This window comes from Pinus tabuliformis, chromosome 4_1, assembly GCF_031772625.1.
Source record: "Pinus tabuliformis cultivar Carrire ecotype Pingquan chromosome 4_1, CPIR1, whole genome shotgun sequence".
Classification (NCBI taxonomy): Eukaryota; Viridiplantae; Streptophyta; class Pinopsida; order Pinales; family Pinaceae; genus Pinus; species Pinus tabuliformis.
The window spans coordinates 174,931,184-174,955,610 of record NC_142303.1 but is presented as its reverse complement, the minus strand read 5'-3'; the positions used below and the strand labels follow the sequence as shown (position 1 = coordinate 174,955,610).

The 24,427-nt window shown below is 38.8% G+C and overlaps 2 protein-coding genes across 3 annotated transcripts in view; one reads left to right on the top strand and one right to left on the bottom strand.

Annotated features, from left to right (window-relative positions):
- Positions 1-19,420, bottom strand: part of LOC149174755 (P-loop containing nucleoside triphosphate hydrolases superfamily protein) — a 77,478-nt gene extending 58,058 nt beyond the window's left edge. The window contains exons 1-6 of one of the 2 annotated variants that reach the window (XM_089419401.1): positions 19,084-19,420; positions 18,203-18,349; positions 17,998-18,072; positions 17,488-17,684; positions 17,210-17,378; positions 16,711-17,136 (exon numbers count right to left, since the gene is read on the bottom strand). In XM_089419401.1, coding sequence (XP_089275527.1) covers positions 16,711-17,136; positions 17,210-17,378; positions 17,488-17,684; positions 17,998-18,072; positions 18,203-18,349; positions 19,084-19,314 — 1,245 coding nt within the window. In that variant the 5' untranslated portion in view covers positions 19,315-19,420. The remainder of the gene's footprint in view (positions 1-16,710; positions 17,137-17,209; positions 17,379-17,487; positions 17,685-17,997; positions 18,073-18,202; positions 18,350-19,083) is intronic. The other variant, XM_089419402.1, reaches the window with a different exon arrangement.
- On the top strand, positions 19,408-21,042 carry LOC149174754 (NHL domain-containing protein). Its single transcript, XM_089419403.1, has one exon. The coding sequence runs from the start codon at positions 19,822-19,824 to the stop codon at positions 20,911-20,913; it is 1,092 nt and encodes a 363-aa protein (XP_089275529.1). The 5' UTR covers positions 19,408-19,821; the 3' UTR covers positions 20,914-21,042.
- Positions 21,043-24,427: the final 3,385 nt, after the last annotated feature.

Here is a 24,427-nt window from a genome sequence, read left to right as displayed (position 1 = left end):
TCAAAGAAACGAAAGCTTTTGAGTAGGGCAGCATAATATTCAAGCTTATGTCCCTAGTATTGAATTTGATATGCAATTCATGGTAATATTAAATTTTTAAAGTAAAAGTGACATTCTCTTTTATCTTTCATTTTCATCCTTACCATTACCATGAAATGTCTCAGGATGTTTGAGAGTGGTTCCGACCTCATTGGATTTCATATGGAGAAAGTATAATTTTAAATCTCACTCAAAATCTAGCAGACTTATCAGTTTTTCAGGATTTCAAGATTGGGGGGATTGCAATGTTTCCATGGGATTTCGTCATGTATTAGGGTATGAGACTCATATTTAATCAAGAGCACCAAGCTCTCTATGTACCTTGAAGTTAGTTACATTGGTTGTCAAACTCCTCTATCATGACCCTACTAAAAATGTACCCATCACTCAAACAAAATCTTGACTTCACATGCTACATTTTTTCTATCTTATGTTAATTGCTTAGAGGGTGATGTTAATGACAAAGATCCAAGATAGACAATGATATTGATGATATGTAGCTATTTGTTGTAGCATGATTTTTTTGGATGCTAAAGGCCATCTAGAGCCTATTTGTTGATGTACTTTTGGTTCATAAATGGATTGCACTCGATGTTATTTTGGTTATGTGCACCCTTACATTCTATTTAAATGAGAACTTGTAACTTGTGGACGTGGTTTATGAAGATTATAACTTCTAGATGATTGATGTCATATGGTTTAATCCATGTTTTTATATTTTTTATATCTAATTCATCATTTCTACATGCTTTTGTTGACATATATGCATCTAAATATATAAAAATTCGCTCCCGACCCAAGAGCTTTTGAAAATGTCGCTCTCCGCTCCCGCTTCCACTCCTGCTCCCAAGTAACCTTGGGCCAAGTTGGATCTTAATGACCCAGTGCTCACTGCTAGAGCCTGTCACTTTTGATGATGGTGATACTCTTGAGAGGTCATCCTCCACACCAGTAGATGCAAAGATTACATTGGATACAAAGGAGGAGGATGCAACAACAGAGAGCAGTGGTGACCATGACAGTGATGTTGATTTTGATGATGATTGATGCTACTTACTACCTTGTAGTTGCTTTTTATTTGCTATTTCTATTTGCCATTGGCATTGCTACTACCTATGTAACACATTTTGATTTTGATGACTTAATGAGAAAATTGCAGTTTCTTGTCTTTCTCCTATTGGATCATTGATGAATCTATCACAATTGTATTTGTATGCATAATGTTACATTGTACAACTTACAAATTTTAAATTTACAATGTAGAATCTAGATCTATGTCTGAATTTGTATCATGAATGAGAATTTGTGCAAGAAATATCTATTTAGTATTATTTTTTAGTATATATATATATAATGTGTCCTACATGTCCTATTCCGAAGGGTCTATGTGCCCATGTCAAACACTCTCATTTTCATCCTTTTACTTAAATTTTTAACATTACCATGAAATAACTCGGGATGTTTGAGAGTGGTCCAACCTCGTTGGATTTCATATGGAGAAAGTAGAATTTCAGATCTCACTCAAAATCCAACGGACTTATCTGTTTCTCAGGATTTCAGGATTGGGGGGATTGCAATGTTTCCATTGGATTTTGTCATGTACTAGGGTATGGAACTCATCAAGAGCACCAATCCCTCTATGTACCTTGATGTTAGTGACATTGGTTGTCAAAATCCTCTATCATGACCCTACTAAAAATGTACCCATCACTCAAACAAAATCTTGATTTGACATGCTACATTTTTTCTATCTTATGTTAATGCTTAGAGGGTGATATTAATGACAAAGATCCCAAGATAGACAATGATTTTGATGATATGTAGGTATTTGTTGTAGCATGATTTTTTTGGATGATAGAGGCCATCTAAAGCATGTTTGTTGATGTATTTTCAGTTCAGAGATAGATTGCACTCGATGCTATTTTGGTTATGTACACCCTTACATGCTATATAAATCAAAACTTATAACTTGTGGACCTGTGGTTGACGAAGATTGTAGCTACTAGATGATTGATGCTATATGGTTTAATCCATGTTTTTATGCTTTTCATAAGTAATTCATCATTCTACATGCTTTATTAGAAATTAGACATTTCTCGTGGCGGCAAGAGGCCCAAGCATTAGCAATAGATAATAGATTTACTTGTCTTTTCTAGTTTCTAGTAGTTTTTATAGCTATTGACTCTTTCATATTCATTATATTATTTTTGTAAACAATATATGACAATTTAAGTTTGAAGTTTGAAGTTGGCAATTATAACTCATTGGTAATGAATTATGAATATGATGTTTCGTGAAAGTTGAAAGTTGAAACAATTCATTTCATGTTAGATATTCTTTGTTATCGTTTGGTTACTTGGTAATGGTAATGGTTATAAGTACAAGCTACAACTTTAGTGATCAATGATGATAATGTTATATATCGAATTTTGAAAGCTTGAAACTTTAAGATTGATGAATCATGAGACTCGATATGTTGTATGTTACTAACTTGTGGATGTGGTTGATGAGGATTATAACTTCTAGATGATAGATGTTATATGGTTCAATCCATGTTTTTATGTTTTTTATGTTTAATTCATCATTCTACATGCTTTTGTTGACATATATGCATCAAAATATATAAAAAATATATATTATATAAAAATTCGCTCCCAAACCGGGAGTTTTTTAAAATGTCGCTCCCTGCTCCCACTCCCAAGTGACCTTGTCCTGGAACATCTGCCAAGTATATGGTGCAAATGTGGAGCCGCCTGGGCATAGTGAACCATGTGCATCATCCTCATCCAAAAGGTGGAACATGAGCAATCAATGAGTGACGTTGGGGATCCATGAGTACTACCTGCTATGGTCGAGGCCCATGGCTCTCGAGTCTCAACGCTCACCCTACAAATGTCAATGTGGCCCTCTAGAGGGTTAGGACCCTGTATAGGGAGACCAAGCCCCAAATGGAGATCCACCTGCAACCTTACATAAGATCCAATGTGTCCCCTTGCCCTCCAATACAAAAAATCATTAGAATAATCAAGTAAAAGAGCTTACAAATCATGGAATCAATGGGACACTTCATGGTGGCATGCCCTTCCATAGTGGACTTTGGCACATACAAGTGTCTCTAAGCTCAATAGAAGGTTAACCAAGGACCCTATTAGGTGGTTTCAACCTCTAAAGGGGGTGACATGTCCATGGTACATCCCTCAAATGGTGGGCGGCAATGATATAATAATGGAGCAAAGTGGGGATTAGGGGAAATCATCCAGACCACATGTCATGGTTTATAAGTACTACAATAAGGGAAGCCCACACTTCGGTATGCGAGTGTAGGAGGGAACAAATCGTGGTACATGAGTTACCCCGACCTTGTTTTTCCACCCTTTTTCATATGCCTTTTGTCTTTCATTGAGTTTTCTTCATAACTACTTGGGGCTCCAGGGGATGAGAGCATGATGTGTAATATGTAGCAGTGGATACCACTTTTAAGGTGGGGCGGTTCATCGCCCACCAGGGGTTGTGACAATCATGGGTTCATTAATGATAGAGGGGGTTCATCTAGGGCCCATAGGAACCAGGGTGATGGCCATGGATAAGGGGTAGAGCTCGTGTTTGGATTTTGCCCACATGCTAAATTTCTATGTCCCGACCATCTTTTACATTTTGTAGTACATTTCCTATTGAGAGTGGTCAAATTATGCTTTTTCTTTTCTTTTTAGCTGCATCAAATTCCGGGGCAGTGTTCCAGGCTAGATCCAAGGCATGGACAAGGGGAGGGGGAGGCTAACCCTATGTGGACCCGAATGGGGAAAGAGATGAATGGGGCTAAAAGGAGTGGAAGGGGAGTAATGTAGGTGGTATAGGCAAACGAGACCATGCAACAAAAATCGAGATTTCCCATGTAGTGCCATCCCAAAAGCTAATGGCCAGTAAAGGAGATCCCACAGGAGTGAGATACAAGGGTAACCACAAATCAGGCATTGGAGACAAGAATACAGACCTAACCCACTCTTTCCGCCGAATCTCCCCACCAATCCATACCCAAAAGTGCCCACAGAAAGTAAACAAAATTACTCAACCAAGCCAATGAAAAGTCATACCTTTGGGGTCGAGAGGCTTACCTTCAAACATACATTCATAACAGATGGGCGAGGGACCACATGGCTGGCTTAGGTGGCAGAGAAAATGGCACATTGAGCTATCTGGGGATTGCAAGAGGTTGTTGGCTGTCGACTAAGGACCATCTAGGAGAAAAAAAAATCTCCTATATACACTACTGACAGGTGGTGGGTAATAGTGCCCACTGTATACTTGGATCGTAGAAGCTTTCAAATAATGCACTCTTACCATGTTAAATTATCAAGACAAGGTAAGCAGATTTGCACTCCTGAGTCCTAAAGACTAAACCTTAAGTTAAAAAACAACAAATAAATGATGTTAGATCTACAAACACATAAATACAGAAAAATATAACATGTTTAATTTGCAACAATCAATCACATCAATTTTCTATAACTCTATAAAGAAGGAATTACGATAATAAACTCCAACAATCTAATCTATCTAGAGTAGTCACCATATGTTTCTTTTATCAACTAAGAGAGACCTGCAATTCATGCTCAATATAGGCTCCTTCAAAAGTGAGCCTTCCTAGAGAAGGCAAAACCCTAAACCTAGGCGTTTAGAATATTGTACCCATCCTGCATGTATTGTCTCATGCATGATCCCTGTTGTATCCCCTCTGTTTTTCCTAAAATGGTTGTATTGCAGAGGATTTTGGTTCATGGGCTCAAAGACTATTTGGAACTCTAGATAAAAATGGAGAAAGAAAAAGAAGGCAAAGAACAAGAGATGACAAAACATAGGCCTCCCCCCGCTTTTGATTTTAAATGGTTAAACAGTGGTTATTTATTGGGCAGATCCTCGTCCATCTTGGAGCGGTCTCACCTTGAAGAAGCTCTGGCAGGTTAACAAGCGTGATAGTTAAGCCAACACTTGCCCCCAAAAAGTCAAGGTCAAAAAGGTGAACTTGATATAGCAACGGTTATGATGGATTATGGGGGTTGAGCCTCGTCTCCAAACCCACCCAAGCACCCCCGCCAAAGGAAGATAGAGGGGTCCGCCACCTATCGGGCTAGCGTGGTGACTACATCAACAGTCGAGACCACCACCAATCGAGCGTGGCATGCGAGTGTGAAACTATTTAATGCATCACCCCACTCCTTCGCTCTCCACCCAATCCGACTCTGCCACATGACTTCTCCATGTCACTTCATCGTTTTCTTACCTATAAACCTCTATAAATAGACCGTTGCAACTCAAATTGGTCTATTTCAAATTGTTTTATTCCTTGCTACTCCACCTGTTTGCAACTTCGTTCACCCAGTTGTCAACCAGCGTAGGACTTCCTTGCGCCCACAACATCCAATTGTCTCTCATTACCAAAGATGCAAATTGAGACACCAAGCACCAAGAAAAAAACTCAGAAGAGGAGTATTGATGAGGCAAGAGATACTGTGATGGAGGACACATCCTCAGCCAAGAAAGAAAAACTACAAGGCTAGACTAAGGAGGAGATGGTGGTCAAATTGACCGAGAAGAACCTAGACTAGCCAGGCTTCTAGGTACAATTAGAGGATCCACAACAAACTGCCTCCTCTAGCTCAACTGAGGTAGCAATCCTGGATTCAATTGGAAGCACATCAAGGGTGGGCCCTAAATGGGAGGAAGGGCAACTGAAAGAGGAGAGGAACAAGAAATTCAAAGCTGAAATGTTTTCACAACTGGCCTCCCATTCAGTGCCATAACAAACCAGACTCTTGGCTTCCATGGACCCAGAGAGAAATCAAATGAAGTTTTCCCTTACCATCCTTCACTACAGTCCATTCCATCTAGACTGCAATTTAGGACAGTAGATTTGTCCTTGGACATGGCTAGTGTCCCTTTGTAGGACAAGATCAATTTGCACAAGGAGGCAGGGGAGATGATTTACATTGAGTTAAGCAAGGGAGCCTTGACCATTAGCAACGTCAAGAAGCTATTAGAGAAGGCAACTACTAAAATAAAGCAAGAGAAGGCCAACTCAGGAGCCCTCAATCTCCAATATGAAGGCTACAAGGAGTTAATTAACAAACCAAGGGTGGACCCAAATGATAAAGCTACCATTGATGCTATCATTAAATGCTCACAGTCAGAGATCCAGTCATTGAGGCAACAACTTAAAATACCCATTGTAGAGCATGTACAAACCAAAGAGTTGGCTCAGGTGGAAAATGAGAAGGAAATCCTAGCCAAGGAATTGATAGAAAGAAATAACGAGATGGTAGCCCTCAGACTAAAGGTAACAGAGCTACAACAAAAGATTGATTCTCACATTTGGGTTGTGGTTGTGCCAGACAACCCACAAAACCCCACTGAGCAGTTAACCAAGGCTCTCACAGATCTGCACCTATCGGAGAGCGAGCTTAAGAAGATTCAGATTAACTAGGACAACACCAATTACATGTTGTAAAACAAGAAGAAATAGTTGAAGTCCACCCAGAACAAATTAACAACAAGTATCAGGCGGCACAAGATGAGATTAAACGACTGAAGAACAGGTTGAAAGGAAACATGTCCCTCGTTGGATGTAGGCAACTAATCATCTCTGAGATAAGATATGGGAACACCTGAACTTAGTTGCAGAGCATAAAGTTGTAGTAAAGACCACTAAATTCTCTATCCTGTTGTCCAAGGAGAAGGATGCTAAGAATGTCAACACTGCTAAGAAATTTATCAAACACCTCAATGAGAAGCCAGTTGATGAGTTGAGGGAAATGGACATCATTGACAAGACAAGTGTGATCATGGAAGTTGCCAAAATGATCCAAAAAAAGGAAGCAAGGGATAAGGCTGAGGAATGTGTGAATGACTACCTCTCATGGAAATGGTCATACATGAATGACTTACTTAACACAGTTGAATCCCAAAATGATATCTAATATAATGCACTGCGTAAACCCCCATACTTAAAATGTGTGAATGAGCTGACAAGGTTTGTTAAAATTGGCAACTAGGGCCAAACTCCATGTGGGTCATCTTATTTATAGCAGCTGATATTTTTGTTGGATTCCTCTCTCCGAGAGGTGTAGGATTGATCTAAAGATCATCCGATTTCGACATGTATTCATGGAGATATGAATTTATTTGTGTTATGGGACAATTCGTCAAGGTCAACTAGCAACCAAATTGCCCCCACTTGTGCTCAACGTTTTAGTATAAAAAGAGGTGGCTTGCAAGTCATTTAGACACATCTCTTGTGATCTCTCTCCACTTGTCTTTGGGTTTTGGTGGGAGGTGAGATCTAAAGAGGATATGCTGCCCTAGCAGAGATGCCCTACATCTTAACCGCTTTCATGAGGAGAGATCCCTCATCGCAGTCAGGTATGGAGACCTTAATGCTGTCATGAAGGTGGCTTCTACAACGCAGTAAGGAGAAGCCTAAACGCTGGTCTAGAAGAGACCTATTTTCTATTCTAAAAGGGCTCCCATACGTAGTCCAAAAAGGAGAACCTATCCTTACCCTAGCCGCAATGAGGAAGTGTCTTAGCCACATAATTCTAGCCGTAGTTTTATGTGCCCTAACTACAGTCAGTTCAAGCCCTAACCACAGTCATAATGTTGGCTCTCATACGCTGTTCAAAGGGTCCTCAATCCGCTATCCTAAGGACAGGTCTATACGATGTTCCAAAGAAACCTAGCCACAGTTCTGTGTGTGCCCTAGTCTCTGTCCAGATGCACCTTAAAGGTTGGCCTTATTTCGCAGCAAGAGAAGGACTCTATGCTGCCCCAAACACAGTCATCAAAGGTGTTATAATCCCTATTTTGAAAAAGTCAAGGACGTAGTCAAAAGGAGGTCTTATGTGATGCTTGTAAAAGCCTAACACTATCATGGAGAAACTCTACGTTGCCTATACGCTATCATAGGAGAGGACCTTGAACGCTGTCCTTACGTAACATTGTGTCATGAAGAGTGTAACTATAGCCTAGTTGCTTTGCTATGTTGGAAGCCATAGCATGCAGCTAACGCTGGTAATTGGATACAATATTACAGTGTAGTGACGATGGACATGGTGTGATAGGTGACAACATGATGGGGGAAACATGGTGCAGACTGGTGCAGTAGTGCAGCACAAGGGATGCAGCATGATGTGAGTATTGCAGTATGCAGCATATAGATGACAGTGAGGATGGGTGTTGCATGGTGCAACATGGTGCAACACAGTGATGATGGGCATGGATGTATAGCAGCAACAAGAATGTATTGCAGCAACATGATGATGATGTATTGCAGTATGCATTTGGGTGCAACATAGTGCAATGAAGGGTACAACATAGTGCAGCATGAAGGATGCAGCATAATGATGATGAAGAGCAGCTTGATGGGTACAACACGATGATGAGGTATTGCTCAGTGATGGGAGCAGCATAGTGATAAGAGGAGCTCAGTGATTGGGTGCAGTACAGTGATGGGTGCAACAAGGTGATGGAGTCACCTTGGAATATCAGTTGAAGCAGTATGCCTTCACTTGAGTTCAGAGTAGCTACCTCATTATGTTATCTTCATGGTGAAGATCTCTGCTCTTATCTTGTCAAGTCAAAGTGTTGACTTCTAATGTATATGTACTATCTCTCTCTTTCTGCTGAACTATTGAAGAATATAAGAAGAATTGATCAAGGGTTTCCCCACATTGGAGTTTGTCCCTGGCTAGCGCCACATCTTGTGTCCTTTTGTGTTGGCTTGTCTTCTACGATTTATGTTTATGTTCTATCTGCATTTTACTATCATGCTAAATGTGATTGCTAATCTAGAATTGATATTGAGGTAATATGGAAAAATTGAAGTAAATTGCAGCAAGCATAGAACATACCTAAAATTAACAAGGTTGATTGCGACATTCAACTCTAATTTTGACCAGAGAACTAGAGCAAGATTGCCTAGCTGTTGGGATTGCCAAGGACATTTTCTACCATGGGAGCAGTATGAACAATTATTAGTTGCGGCCAAGAGCAAGGTGGACTCATCACATAAAAAGACTGCCACTCTCAAGGGCAGAACCATAGTAAATTATGTACAGAGAGATTTCCAGTCGCCATGGCTTGTGAAGACCTTGCTCGTGGCCAGGCCAAATTACATTGAGCTCACAAATTTAAGGATGGCTTATAGTGCTCTTATTCACACGCCCACACCAAATCTAGTTCTATGGCAAAGCTGTGATCAGCTAGTTAACCCACCACAAGTCCGAACAATGGAACCTGGGTCCACCTCAAGGGATCAAAGGGGTCAACAATGAAGACATTTTGTTTCGGACATCATGACAATTTCTTCTTTTGCAATTTTGTAAATATTTTATTTTCAAGAAAGGAATCAAGCCTATTATGTAATAGTTAGGACTGCTGGACTAGTTGCACGTTTGAACAACTGATTAGTTTAGACAGTTGTAACATTTCCAAATATTTTTGCAAGTTGTTATTATTTTGGTTCTCCTTATAGAATGGATGAAGAACTCATTAGTAAGGGTTCAAACTTTTTGTCTCAGAGGCTACATGTAGTTTTGAAGGTTAATGAAGAAGTTCTGGTGATTCCAAGAATTGAAATGTGCAATATGTAATTATGTCTTTGTTTATCATTTGATGTGTTTCTTTCCTCTCAGAAATTGTGTAATTGTAGCTGTTGGAATTCAATCTTGTATAATAGATTTACCTGTGTTATGTTATGGCAAATGGTACCTGTAATGTGTGAGGCTGAAAGCCTTAAAATGCGCTCCATGGTTTATGCATCTTGTTTCCTCTGTTTTTCATAATTCTACTGAAACTTAGTGTACAAAATTCTATCGCTAGCCCTCTGCACTGGGTTTCTCTCTTGCATTCTTTCTTTCACCTACACTGCAACAATTAAAGAAATTGCACTCTCTATGTGTAGGCCACCATAACTGAACGTTAAGTCTTTGGAATGAAATACTACCAATGTATAAAATGGAATTTGCCTCTGAGTAGGATAATTGAACCAAATTTAAATCATTTTATATTCAACTCTTGAGCAGAACCAATTCATCTTCAAGAGACACTAAGATGTCCTAGGCACTGGCCTTCTTCTCAACCCGGAGGTTGTCTCTAGGAGCTACAACAGTCCCAAATTTCCATGTAGAAAATAACTTCTAGGAATACAAAAACCACAAAAGCAGTGTGCCCGTCCTTATTTTAAGTCTGGAAAAGCATGCACTAGAATGCACGTATCTAAATATGGAACTGCTCCTAAAATAAAGAAAAACAAATTTATATATGTTGTTGATTTTAGAGATAATAGAACCCTGCTAAAGTTGGAGAATGCATTCTGCAAGCATGCACGTGCTTTCACCACATAACTCTCGTTAACTGTTGCACTTTCATTAAACCTGCCTCCACACCAACAACTACCAATAATGCACAGATTTCAAGGCTGAAAATCAACTCTGCAGAAGACATACACAGAGATTGAGGAGTGAATCTGTTGGATATGCCATGGAGAAAGAGAATACCTACTGAGCAATAGGTAAATCTAACACCAAAAACTCTAAAAGACATGGTTGTTGAGTAAGATGGTTAGAAAAGAACTTGACGATTCTTCAAAAAGCACATGTCATGTCAATGAAAGGCAATCGATTCATAGAGGGTTTGTGATGGAAGACTTGTGGAGGAGCACTTAGAAAAGGTCTGCTTTGGAATAGGCACAACTCAAACACCTCAATACTATGATAAAGAAGTTTGTATTGGTCATTGTTATGTAAAAATTAGTTAGATTAAATTTATTATTTAATTTTCAGTTAAATTAGACGAAAGGGCACGATCATAAGATCATGCCCTTTCCCCAAGGGTGTCCATGGCGGTATATAAACCAGGAACCCCATTTGTAATCATCATCATCAGTAATTTCATCTTTTAATAAAATATTTATACATATATTACTGTTTTTCAAGAATTTTCCGCATTATCTGGTATCAGAGCAGGTTGCTCCTCGATTTAGTGCTGCACAGATCAATTTCCGACACCGTCATTGCACTCCGCGTATCCGATACCCTGTCTTCCTCTACCGTCGATCGTGCTGCCCACTCTGACGTCCACTTCCATTAACTTCCGTCACGCTGTTTGAATCATAGCGTTAAAACTGTTGTCCGTACGATGTGCGGTGATCTCTGCAGGATATCTGCATTGAATCATAGCGTTAAACCTGCTATCCGTACGGTGTGCGGTGATCTCTCCGAAATATCTGCACCAAAAGAGTCGACAGTTAATGTTATCACCCCAAGAAACTCTCCTAGGTTGTAGCTCAAAGATGCTTGGAACATTACAAACTCAACTTAATGTTGGAAATGGATGAATGGAAGGAATGATGCTTGTTCAAGCCAGATAACCACTTCTACTATGCTTAACTCCAGACATGCGTGAACACCCCCAGACTACAAGGCTTTAGATCACCAATTACTCACAGTTTAGAGATTGGGTGAAGATGGAGAATATTGACCACACCAGCAGACGCACAAGACCTTGTGATGGCCGATTGCAACCAGTAAAGAGGTCTGCAAATCTAATTCCCTAGTGCACAGACAGGATGACAGCTCTTTGTCACTAAGTGAAAAGAACCCTGAAGAACACACTCACTGATACATGCAAGATTTAAACACAGAGGTAGGATGCCAACTCCTCTAATGCTAAACATCAAGAGTTCAGGAAAAATGCATATCAGGCACAGCCTAGAACAGAATACTAGAACAGAATAGAAATGGAAAGTGAGCAATTAACAGCAAAAGAAGCTTGTATTAGCTGAAAATGAAGACGAGACGCTGCAAGTATCAAAGCAGTTACAGTCTCCAGAAGTTAAACCTTACATCAAAACAACAACCATCAACCCCCATTACATCTTGTTTCTGGGTATATATAGAGTTCATTACAAAGGAACTCGGCCATTCTAGGTATGGAGGGATCATAATTGAACACCAAACGTTTTAACTGCTTGATGGAGTTTCTGGTGCATTAACTTGTTGTAGTGGATAAATTTTGATCTTCTCGGGTGCTCTGCTATCCTTTCAAGCGGCTGTAGTGTCCTTATTCACTAAGTCCCATAACTGTTAAATGCAGCCACTTACTCATGCTCGGTCCTTTTTCTTCTCTGCCTTACTATCTGTTAAAAGCGGTGGTTGAGGAACAAATGCAAACAGTACCGAAAACTGGTTATCTTAGTCCTTCGAGTGCACGGAGCAATTAAGAGACGTGGGCTTCGTAGCAGGTGGACGGGTTGGATGGAGGAATGAGATCAACCACCGGATCGCGTGGATAGGCAGTGGGGATCGATCGGCGGAGGGTATCAGGAGATACGAAGGCGGAGAAACGCAGGCCGTTGGATCTCGGGTGGCAGATCCAACAGTTATCGGGAGGAGAAAATGTGTAAGCGTTAACGGGCGGGGACAAACAGTTTCGGCAGTAAGCGGTATTGATCGCACCGCCGTGGACCATTAGGTGGTAATCGTACGAGGGGAAGCGATCCCATTCAACACATGACGCGTGGCGGACGGGGCAGGACAAAACCGCTTTTATCGCGAGTTAACATGTGGTTGGTTTGCAGGCGCGGGGGAAGCGACTGCCGTCCGATCACAGGGGGGATGATTGGACGGTAGGGATTTAACCATGCGGGTTTCGTTTGATGTGACAGGGCAACGGCGGATTAGCGGGAAACATCGAATGGCTACGGTTTAGAGATGAGGAAGGGTCACGGGAGCGCAGAGTCACGTGGACAGGGTCATATGATGATTTGAGCTCCACGCTCGGGGGCCTGAGGGAACATGGGTTTATGCAGGGTCTTAGAGGGAAACGGAGGCAGCGGATTATATGTGATTTTTAAACTTAGCACTTGGGGCTTAAGAGTAACAGTTTTCATATGATTTCTTGATAGCAAGCCCCGGGAAATGGAGGTGAAAGGAGGGTAGATGAGGTGGAGGGGAAGGTGAGAGCGACCAATATGGGCCTCCATTGAGCAAAACCAAGAACCAAGCCCACTTCTGCTCCTCGAACATCAGCAACATGTAACAGAGTTAACGGTTAAAACTATTCCGATTGCTCAAAAAGATGTAATTGTGGCAGGGGATGTAATGGTCCATACGATATATAGATATATATATATATATATATATATAGATATATATATATATATATATATATATATATATATAAGTTTTATATATATATAAAGTTAATTTAATTAATTAAATTTATTTTAATTATTTAAAAAAAAAATTATTTAAGCTAGCAGATAAATACATGCCTCGCAAACCCGCTTATGTAATACAATGTCATCAGTTAGAAATGTTATCTGCAAATATGACCAGTGAAGAGTCACTAGAAATACAAGATCTAATTAGGAAACATGAAAAAGTATTTCAAGACCTACCTATGAAGATGCCGCCTAATAGGGAAATTGAGCATACAATAGAAGTCAAGGCAGGATCAGACCCGGTCAACATCAAGCCATACCGATATCCACATCACCAAAAGATAGAAATCGAGAGATTAATCCAAGACCTTTTAAAGTGTGGAATCATCTCGAAAAGTAAAACTCCTTACGCTGCTCCAGTGGTGTTGGTAAGGAAGAAAGATGGGTCATTCAGGCTATGTATTGACTATAGGGGATTAAACAAAATAACAATTAAAAACAAGTTCCCAATCCCCTTTATCGATGAAATGTTGGATGAGCTACATGGCGCAAGGTATTTCTCAAAATTGGACTTAAGATTAGGCTACTATCAAATTAGAATTAGATTAGAGGACATACCAAAAACGGCATTCCGAACACACGAAGGTCACTAAGAATTTATTGTAATGTCGTTTGGATTGACCAATGCACCAGCAACGTTTCAAGCAACTATGAACGAGTTATTTCTCCCACATCTTAGAAAGTTTATGTTAGTATTTTTTGACGATATTCTAATTTACAGTAAAACTTGGAAGGAGCACTTGCAAGTTGCAACATTTGGACAAAGTTCTTACACTACTTAAAGAACACCAAGGAAGAAGTAGAATACCTTGGACACATTATATCCCATGAAGATGTAAAGGTGGACCCTAACAAAATCAAAGCTATAAAAGAATGGGCCAAACCTGCTAATATATCCAAGCTAAGAGGGTTCTTAGGTTTGACTGGATATTACCGAAGATTTATTAAAAACTATGCACATATAATTGCACCTCTAACAATCTTTTAAAGAAGAATTCGTTTCTATGGGATGAGGAAGCAGGAATATGTTTTGAAAAATTAAATGAAATTATGTCTAATGCTCCCGTATTAGCAACACCAGATTTTTCTAAACCATTTATCATTGAGTGTGATGCTTCCAGATTTGGTATAGGAGCAGTATTAATGCAACAAGGACATCCAATAGCTTTTGAAAGTAGGAAACTCAACAAAAGAGAACACCTCAAATCCACATACAACAAAGAAATGCCCGCTATCATGCACGCACTAGCTAAGTGGAGGCAATATCTTTTGGGAAGTAAGTTTTCTATTTGAACAGACCATAACAGTCTCCAGCATCTCCTTCAACCAAAAACACGAAGAACAACAAAAATGGATTGAAAAAATTGTCGCTTTTGACTTGGAAATACTACATAAAAGAGGTAAATAGAATGTAGTAGCAGGTGCCTTATCTAGGAAAGATGAAGAACCAACACTACTTGCAATTTCGGTTGCTATCCCTAAGTGGCTTAACGAAATTCGAAGTGAGTATGCCAAGGATCCAGAAATAACGGCAATAATCAATAACCTTCCCAACAACTCAAAATTTGAGTGGAAGAATGATATCCTATGGTATAAGGGAAGAATCTATCTAAATACAAATTCCAAGTTTAAGTTTAAGATACTCAAGGAATTATATGACTCACCGTCAGCTGGACATGTAGGATTCTTTAAGACTTACTACAATGCACGTCAATCCTTCTTTTGGAAGGGAATGAATCGTGATATTCAAAAGTATGTAGCAGAATGTGTCACATGTCAAAGGAATAAAAGTGAAAATATTATGACACCAAGATTACTTCACCCTTTAAACATTCCAAATCAGAAATGGGAAGAAATCTCGATGGACTTTATCGAAGGATTACCAATATCTGAAGGCAAGGACAAGATTTTCGCAGTAGTCAACAGACTCACCAAATATGCTCACTTTATGGCAATAAAGAAGTCATACTCAGCAAAAGAAATCGCTGAAATATTTTGCAAAAATATATAGAAGTTACATGGTTTTCCGAAAGTCATTGTGAGTGATAGAGATGCCAAATTCAAAAGTAATTTATGGAATGAATTGTTCAGCCATATAGGAACCTACCTAAATATGAGTTCCGCTTATCACCCTCAAACAGATGGCCAAACAGAGGTTGTCAATAAATGTTTGGAGGTCTACCTACGTTGCTATGCTACAGAAAAACAAAATAAGTGGGCTCAATGGCTACATCTTGCTGAGTGGTGGTATAATTCCACTTATCATACATCAGCAAAAAATGACGCCATTTCAAGCTCTATATGGGTATGAACCCCCGAAATGGAAGGCTCTAGCTATTGTCCAGATAATCTACCCGATGTTAAAGATCAACTAGAAGAAACCCAAAAAATCGTCCAAATATTAAAAGAAAACCTGAATAATGCAAGGAATCGTATGAAGCAACAAGCGGACCGTAACAGAATCGAAAGAGAGTTTGAAGTTGGAGAATGGGTATTTGTTAAGCTCCAACCATACAAACAATTATCCTTAAAGCAGAAAGGAAGAAACAAATTGGCACCAAAGTTTTATGGACCTTATCAGATCAACAAAAAGATTAGCCAAGTTGCGTATGGTTTAAGCCTTCCAGAGACAAGTCGTGTTCACAACGTCTTCCACGTATCTTGCCTTAAAAGGGCACTAGGTAACAATCAAACAGCGCAAACAACACTTCCATCCCTAGGTGATGAGGGGAGAGTCATTTTAGAACCAGAAGGTATTATGTCTACTAGAGAAAGAAAGCTTCGATATCGTACTATCAAGGAATATCTGATCAAGTGGAAGGACTTACTCGAAGAAGAAGCTTCTTGGGAGAATGAAGCGTTTTGTCAACAACATCCGTTGTTACGTATGCTTTGAGGACAAAGCATTCTTTCGAGAGGAAGGCAATGTTATGTAAAAATTAGTTAGATTAAATTTATTATTTAATTTTCAATTAAATTAGACGAAAGGGCACGATCATAAGATCATGCCCTTTCCCCAAAGGGTGTCCATGGCGGTATATAAGCCAGGAACCTCATTTGTAATCATCATCATCTGTAATTTCATCTTTTAATAAAATATTTATACATATATTATTGTTTTTCAAGAATTTTCCGCATTAGTCATGTGCATGGTCCAATATATAGGGTCATGGGCTATCGTATCTATACGGTCTTGTTTCAAGCAACTTGTCAATATTAATAAAGATACATGCAATCATTACATTGTTGATACAAAGATAATTATCAAAACCTTGCTGTCATACCAAATTCTAACTCTAGCATCTGTGTGGCATCTGTAAAAATGCATTTTTCTTTCATGTGTCAACATGCATGCATAAAAAAAAAATCCTTTGGAGCAATTAGCATAAAAAACTTACTTGGGACAGTTTAATTTCTGACTTGTCAAATCCTGGCAAGAAAAGGGTCACTGTCTTCTTGGTTTGGTCAAATGTCACTGATGATATGTTTCTCCCACTGCCATTGTTCATTGTAAGCAGTTTCTTTGCATCTGCATTCATATCTTTCAAGGCAATGTCCCAGTTTATTGTTGAATCCATTGACAGAAAAGGGACACTTGCAGTGACTAATGGGGAAAACGTATCATCGATTGACATATTGATTGATCTATAGGAAGGGGAAGCTGGGTAGAATGCACCAGATACATGAGCTCCAGCTTGAATTGCACAGCCCCAATATCTCAATGCAGCATTAACAGACATACAATTACTAGGGTCCATTACAAGGTAACAGGAAAACTTCAGCGGGTCTGCAAATGCCCTTGATCCTTTCTGCAAAATCCGTTGCTGTTTGAAGTTATCAAATATTAAAATAAAATTACAAACACAAATTATCCAACATATTACAGTCAACATATACCTCTAGCATTTTGTCAGCAGTATCCCAAATTTCGGCAGCGGTTCGCCAACCAGAATCCACTGTGCTGTCTGGCTTTAAGGAAGCTTCTACCAATTTTAGAAGTGAAGGTGCCGTAACTCTCCCTGTATCGGTCTTCTCAGCAAGGTTACGAAGATACCTCATGTACCATCTGACAGAAGGTAATTATTAGCACACTTGCAAAGACATTACTAGTAGTGAAAGTGCCTCACTCTTGGAGCATTATTTAGTAAAAGATAAGAACCACAAACTTGTGGCACCTGGATCTCTCTGCTGCACCAACCATTCGCAGGGTTTCTTCACAGCTTATTCCATCATAAATAATCATATCAAATTTGCGATCCAATTCTTTTGTATAGCTCGTGGTTCCTCCAATAAATTGTATCAACCTCTCCAAGGCTCCTACTGCTAAAACTGAATCCATCCCTGGGAGCACACCGAGTTCCTCGCCCACAACCTATTGTGCAGAATCATTGCTAGTTAAATGATATACTCTCATGTCAAAACCCATACTGATGTTTAATTAAGCATGATCATATAAGCTTTTCAGAAAGTACTCAGCATCTTCATTTAGCATCTATTAGCCTATGCTATTTCTGCTCTTGCTTCTACTCTCCACAGTTGTTTGCAGAAGACTAGGCTAGAAAGTAATTCTCTCGCATTTATACAGATACTGAAAAAGTAATCCTCCCTCTTTTACCAGATGGCAGATATACTGAGAGGGAATGGTATCTTAAGAAGTTTGCTAAATAAACACGTCCTTTACCCACCTCATCCAGAACTCCTTGGCTTAAATTAAGCCTAGCATCTGCCTTCTTTAATCGATGAAGGGGTTCAAGAAGCATCTACATGTATTTACATAAATCCGGGTCCAACAGAATTAGCATCAGATCTCCACGATATGAGTTTGCTCCAAATCAAACACTTCCACTAAATCCAGATCCAGAAGTAAAATAAGAAGAATCAACGACTAACCTTAGTGGATTCTAGCCGAACAGCTTGTAGGGTACCATTTCCTATAGGAGTAGGAGTAGCTCCAATCTTCTGACCAAGCAAATATTCTGCAGTTGGATCCTGAGACTGTATAACAAGGCACGTTCTTAAACCAGTCCTTGAATAGTACTGCATATAGTGCAAAGTGGGTTAGCGCTAAGCCGATTTAGAACGATTCACGGTGCACAACTTAACAATTCCTTGACATACCACACCATGGATTTGGATTGTCTTCAAGAGTGGAAAACCAGAATATCCACAAATATATTCATAAATAATAATTCAGGAAAATATTTTTGACCAGCTTGGATTTTAAATTGGATAGACTTCCTGCTCCCTTCCATGTTGCCTGAAAATCATGCTCTATGGTTGCTTTGCGAGGCTCATGCGGCTCACTTGCATGAAGGCCTGCGGATTAATAAAGGGAAGTAAATCTATTCCGTATCTCTTTTGTTTCCCCCTGTCTTGTTTTTCACGGGGATCTGCAGGAGGGTGGTTCATAGGAGTCTCGTTTTCGATTTTCAGCGCAGTGCTTTAACTCTTGAACAGTGTCCGTGCCAACATCCTATCTGATATTCAATTTTTGTACTACCATTTGTACCCCTTTTTAATGGAATTAAAGACTTGAGCCAAATACACAAGAGTGCCCACTGACAATGGCTGAACAAAGATGACAGGAAATGCATATTATCTAAAATATATTTCCAATCCGAACAGACCAAACTACACGCTACTACAAGTTTAGACGAAATATATGCATTTTATCAGAGATGCCTATGTCACCATCAGTGAAAAATGAAAAACAAAAAATAAATTGCCCTTGTATTTAAAATGACAATGGAAGAGAAGGCGGAATGGGGAACCTGAGCAGCAATCAGGGCACAGGCTGTTTTGCCTGCTCCACCTTTTCCGATAAATGTCACCAACTTGGCAGGCTTCTCCTCGGCTCTAACTTTATAAAACTTCCTCCACTTTTGGCCATTTCTCCAAATCCCTCTAGTGGCTGGAAACGTTGGTGTAATGGGCGAGCTTTTGAAGCATGACCCCGATGATAAATTACACTTCAGGAGAGATCCCATAGCTGAGTTATCCATTAGGACATAGAGGGAGTCGGGGTTTTATATTTTCTTCGTCTTTGCTCTACACGTGTACTCTCGTTTTAAAAGAGTGGACCTTGATAACATATAATATTCCAGTCTTACAAGATTGCTTCGCAACCACTCCTTTGACAACTAGTCTTATAAGAGTGCATGCATAGATATATATAGATATATATATAATACATGCGCATGATACATCCTCTCAGCTTGTTCATCCGGGTCTCCTCTTCAAATCTCTATTGGGATTTAACATTTCTTCATATTCTTCCGGTAGGTGTTTATGCATCATAAATTCTTATATTTATGATTTATACCCTCATGTTCATCCGGGTCTCCTCCTCTGCAAACCCTTTTCTGGAGTTTTCAGATTCCACAGTATTCTTCCGGTGGGTTTTGTTATTCATCAGTTCTCTTAAGAACTTGATAAAATATTAAATCTAAGCTTTCTCTATTATTTCTGTGGTTATTCGCCATCAAAAGATCTGATTATACGGGTTTTCGATGGCTGATCTTTTGAACCGTAGAACAATTCTTGTGTTTCTGTTAGGATCCCTTCTCCATCACTGGGTTTCCATAGAAGCAAGAACCCTTCACACAATAAACATTAAGCACCCGCAACTCTTCCCAGAGGGCTTTGATTGGGACAAGGAAAACCAGCATTTCATAGTGGGTTCTCTTCAATTTGGCACTCTTCATACAGTCTCAGATGCAGGTGTCGCAGAGGATTTTATCAAGGATAAAGATTATGCAGGCAAAGCATCAGTTGTGGGAATCAGAGTGGATTCTAAACGGAGCAGGGTGCTTGCTGTGATTCACAGGCCTGCAGACCCCAACGGGGAATCAGGGCTCAATGCCCTTGCAGGCTATGACTTGAAATCTGGCAAAAGGGTACTCTTTGTAGAGCTTGATCAGAATGCGGTGGCAAATGATGTAGCTGTGGACCCGTATGGGAATGCGTTTGTCACAAACTCGGCAGGAAATTTTATATGGAAAGTTACATTAGATGGTCATGTTAGTGTCTTTGCAAAAGACCCAATTTTTAATTCACAGGACATTATAGTAGAAGATGATTTAGTTAGGTTTTGTGGGCTCAATGGCATTGTTTACAATAAGAGAGGTGCCCTCTTGGTCACCCAGAGCAATTCTGGGAAACTGTTTGAAGTTGACCTTCATGATGGATCAGTTCGTCTTGTGCAGACCTCAAAGACTTTGCCTTGGGCTGATGGGATTACTGTGCGGAGAGATGGGGTAGCTCTAGTGGTTTCTCATCATACAGCATGGTTTCTGAAGACCCATGATAATTGGGCTGAAGCTACTATTGTGGATGAGGTTCCTCTGAATGCCTCCAGGTTTGCCACTGCCATAACTCTGAGAGAAGATGACAGGGCATATGTTTTGAATTGCTATTTGCGTGACATGGTGAATAAGATTGGCCGAGACGTATTCAGTATCGAAGAGATTGAGTTTCCGAAAGAGGCAGCTGAGGAAAGCGTATGGCTCATTTTGCTCTTGGTTGCAGGACTTCTATTTGTATTCTTTTGGAGGTTCCAGATGCAGCACTTCGCAAAGAGCTTGAGTAAGAAGAGAGTCTGATTTATTGTTTCATTCCATGTCCTGTATTATTTTTGTACTCTTTTATTTGCCTTAGAACTCGAGGGACATACCACTGTTCTGATAATAATCTTGATGAGCCTCTGGATTAGGGTTTGAAAATTATGTTGATAGGACTGTTTGTTCTGGATTACAAAATTTTTAGGTGGAGGGTATATGATTTTTTTGTCTCATTGTTTTCAAAATTCTAAGTGGGGTATGGATAATTATTAGATGGAGGGCATATGATTTTTCAAGCCTTACAAGTTTAGAATTTGAATGACATTATGATTTTTCAAGCCTTAAGTTTAGAATTTGAATGACGAGGTTTATTTATTTAAGTTTATGATTTTTAAAAGTTTAATTTAGTTGGGTAGACGGTAAAGATTTAAGTTCTATATAATATTTTCATTTTTCAAGTTTACAAATTTAGAATTTGAATGACATAATTATGTTGATAAGGATTTTTAAAATTTCAATTTAGTTAAGTGGATGGTAGGGATTTAAGTTCCATATATGTTAAATTTATTTTCAAAGTAATTAAGTCTTTTTTATTCTTCAAGATTAATTAAAAAATGTTTTATTAATAAATGTGATATGAAATGAGCTATAATTTTTTTGGGATTTGATATTGATAAGCCATTATATTAGCTCATGGTAACAAATTTCATGGTATTGTAACAAATTTTACCCATTAAAAATATCTATAATAAAGTGAAATTGAATTAGTATGAATTCCCTGTTTTGTTTTTCTAAATGTATATATGTTTAAATTTTATATTAATTCTTTTTATAATTATTATTATTAATAATAATTTAAAATGAAATTATAATTTAGTTAAATTTTATGATTTTTTCCCTTTAATTTTAGATGTATCATGAGGTAAGTGTTTTGATGTCTATTATGGATTTATGTCTCTTGATATTTATTAGCCATTTAATTTATATCGATGCGTTAGTTATTTCTATGACCTTTTATCTCGGGTTACACTTCAAAATAAAATTCATATTTTATGTTTATGTATTGATTATATATGAGTGTTATACTTAGTGATTTGACTAGCAAATAGTAGATAGGTGTACATACTCTACCCCCTATAGATTTGAATGTATGAGCTTTCACGAGGAAACACGTGCTTTTAACCATTAGGCCCACAAAAGAATTAATAAAATAGAAAAATGAAAATAGTTGGAAAAAAAGAGATGAATGAGATATGAAAAAGTAAGGACCTACCTGGTTTTTTTATTGCCCACCAACTCTCCCATGTCTGTTTATAATTAATTTCATTAAGAGCATTTGCTTTTGTCGGGATGTATATAGATCTATGAGTTGCATTATAATCAAAGATTGTCAAAATGAAAATTGAGCAAATCTTTAGGTCTATGGTGTGTTTAATTTTATTGTTGTGTAAATAACATGTGAATTATATTGCTCCCATTTTTGTTTTGATGTGTTGTTCTTAGTGTGTTAATGGTGTCAATTAAGAATGTCAAGGGGAAAATATTATCTCTAAGTTATTGTTGTTCTTGGTTATGTTTAATATGTTGCCTATAGTTGAATGTGGTTAATAAAGAAATCTTCATTGTATTTATGTTAGCTTTATTCAAAATTCTTTTTTTCTATTAAGACTTTGTATTTCAATCGTTGCTTTGTTATTTTAATGGTGGGAAAATCCCATATATATATTGTAGCTTTGTAAATTTGCTTCATATTTTATTCTTAGCAAATAAAGATTTCCAATAGCTCTTTATTCATCGTCTTCCATTTTATTGTGAGATTAGAATTTATGGTTGCCATTACAAAGTTAATGCAATCTTTTAGAGGGTTGCTAATTCCATTTTTTAGAGTGAAGGCACAAGTTCTCTATTTGCCCATCATTGCGCACATGTTCCAGCGTCATTGAAGACCATACACAAGTTGTACAAGTTGTACTATCATGTCTCCATGCTTATCATCAATCCTAATTGAGGTTGTACATTGAATTTGATCCTTGATGAAGTCGTACACTATAACTTGGTCTTTCTTGAGGTTATGTGCATCTAGAGAAGTTGTATGTCTCTTGCTTTTTCCAATTCTATACTTTGATCGATGGTTGAATAGTGGTTGACCTATTGTTAGCTAAGTGCATAGCTATCTTTAACTAAGTGGATAAGATATATGACCATAAGTGAAAAAGTGAAGAGGAGTTTGCTATTCAAATTGAATTTCAGGAATTGTTTTGTTCACTAATATAAATGGTAAGATTAATTGGAAATCCAAAGAGATGATGAGAATGCACTTGTATTCTAAGTCTTCCCTTGTGTGTTGTTCCTGTATTCACCTAAATGGATGGGATATATGGGCATAAGTTAAAAGTGAATATTACCTTTCCGGGGGAAAGAAGGTTTAAGAGTGGATTTGTTTTTGGAAGTAACATCTTGAAAGTCCCTAGTTTTGTTGATTGTCGCACAAAGAGTGGTGGGTTCAAATCCCTTGACCCATCCACATAGAGGTTCTTCCAACCTCTATATAAAAATCATCACCTATTAGGCCTTTGAGATGTTTGTGACCATGAGCACTAACCTCTGAAACTATGAAATATAAGCCTCCAGACTACCTGTTTGGTTGAGCTATGCCATCTATCTAAAATAAAGTTTTGAACCCTCACTGTCGAACCACTCAATAAGTTTCTGAGTGAACTCTGTGTATGAGGTGATGCTACCATGGCCCATAGTCACCAACCCATGGTACTGCCACTCACGGGCCTCACCATCCAAGTGCAAGGTGGTGAGTTTGATAACCTCCTCCTCTGTCATCTAGTTGAAAATAGGTGAACAATTTTTGTACCCATGATCGAGCTAAACATTTTGATTACCCATCAAAACAAGGGATGGTCACCTTCCCCAATGTTTTCTACAACTCTTGATTCTACCATGGGATCCTCTTAAAAGGTTTAGGTCTGCTCTTCAACTGAAGGTGGCAAAACTAAGTAAAATTCATAGCAGCACGGAAATCCCATCCCAATGCTTGGTACTGCTCCATATAATTTGCATAAGGGATCCCAAAATTATCCTACTCTGTTAAATCCTTTGTTGTCTCTTGTACAAACTGAGGCATATTGGATCTGGGCATATTACAAGCAGTCGAAGAATGGCTCTACAAATGGGTACGAGCATGGCTGCCCTCAGCACTATTGGACCCTTCTCCATTCAAAGGCTTCTTCCCAATGGAGGCCCTTATATTGGTCGCCCCTTTCATCAAGTCTACCATCTCTTTTTGGCCCTTAGCCAAGTCATTTACAACCCTGAGCAAGTTGTTGAAGGCTTTTTCCTCTTCTCCCATATATGGCCCTTTAATCTCAGGTGTTTCTTCTATCTCTTTCCCCTTTTCTGGTATTTCCTCACTCTCAGTTCAGGGATATCTTCTTTTGTAAGGGGAGTTGGTTCTTTGTAGGTGTGTCTCCTTTAAGTTATCCCTGTGTAGGGACTTTCTTCTTTCATGTAACCACTGTCAGGCTGCTACTAAACTCTTGAGCTC

What these genes read in the sequence shown, in the direction of transcription:
- LOC149174754 (XM_089419403.1), top strand. Translation starts at nt 19,822, where the DNA reads ATGGCTGATCTTTTGAACCGTAGAACAATTCTTGTGTTTCTGTTAGGA.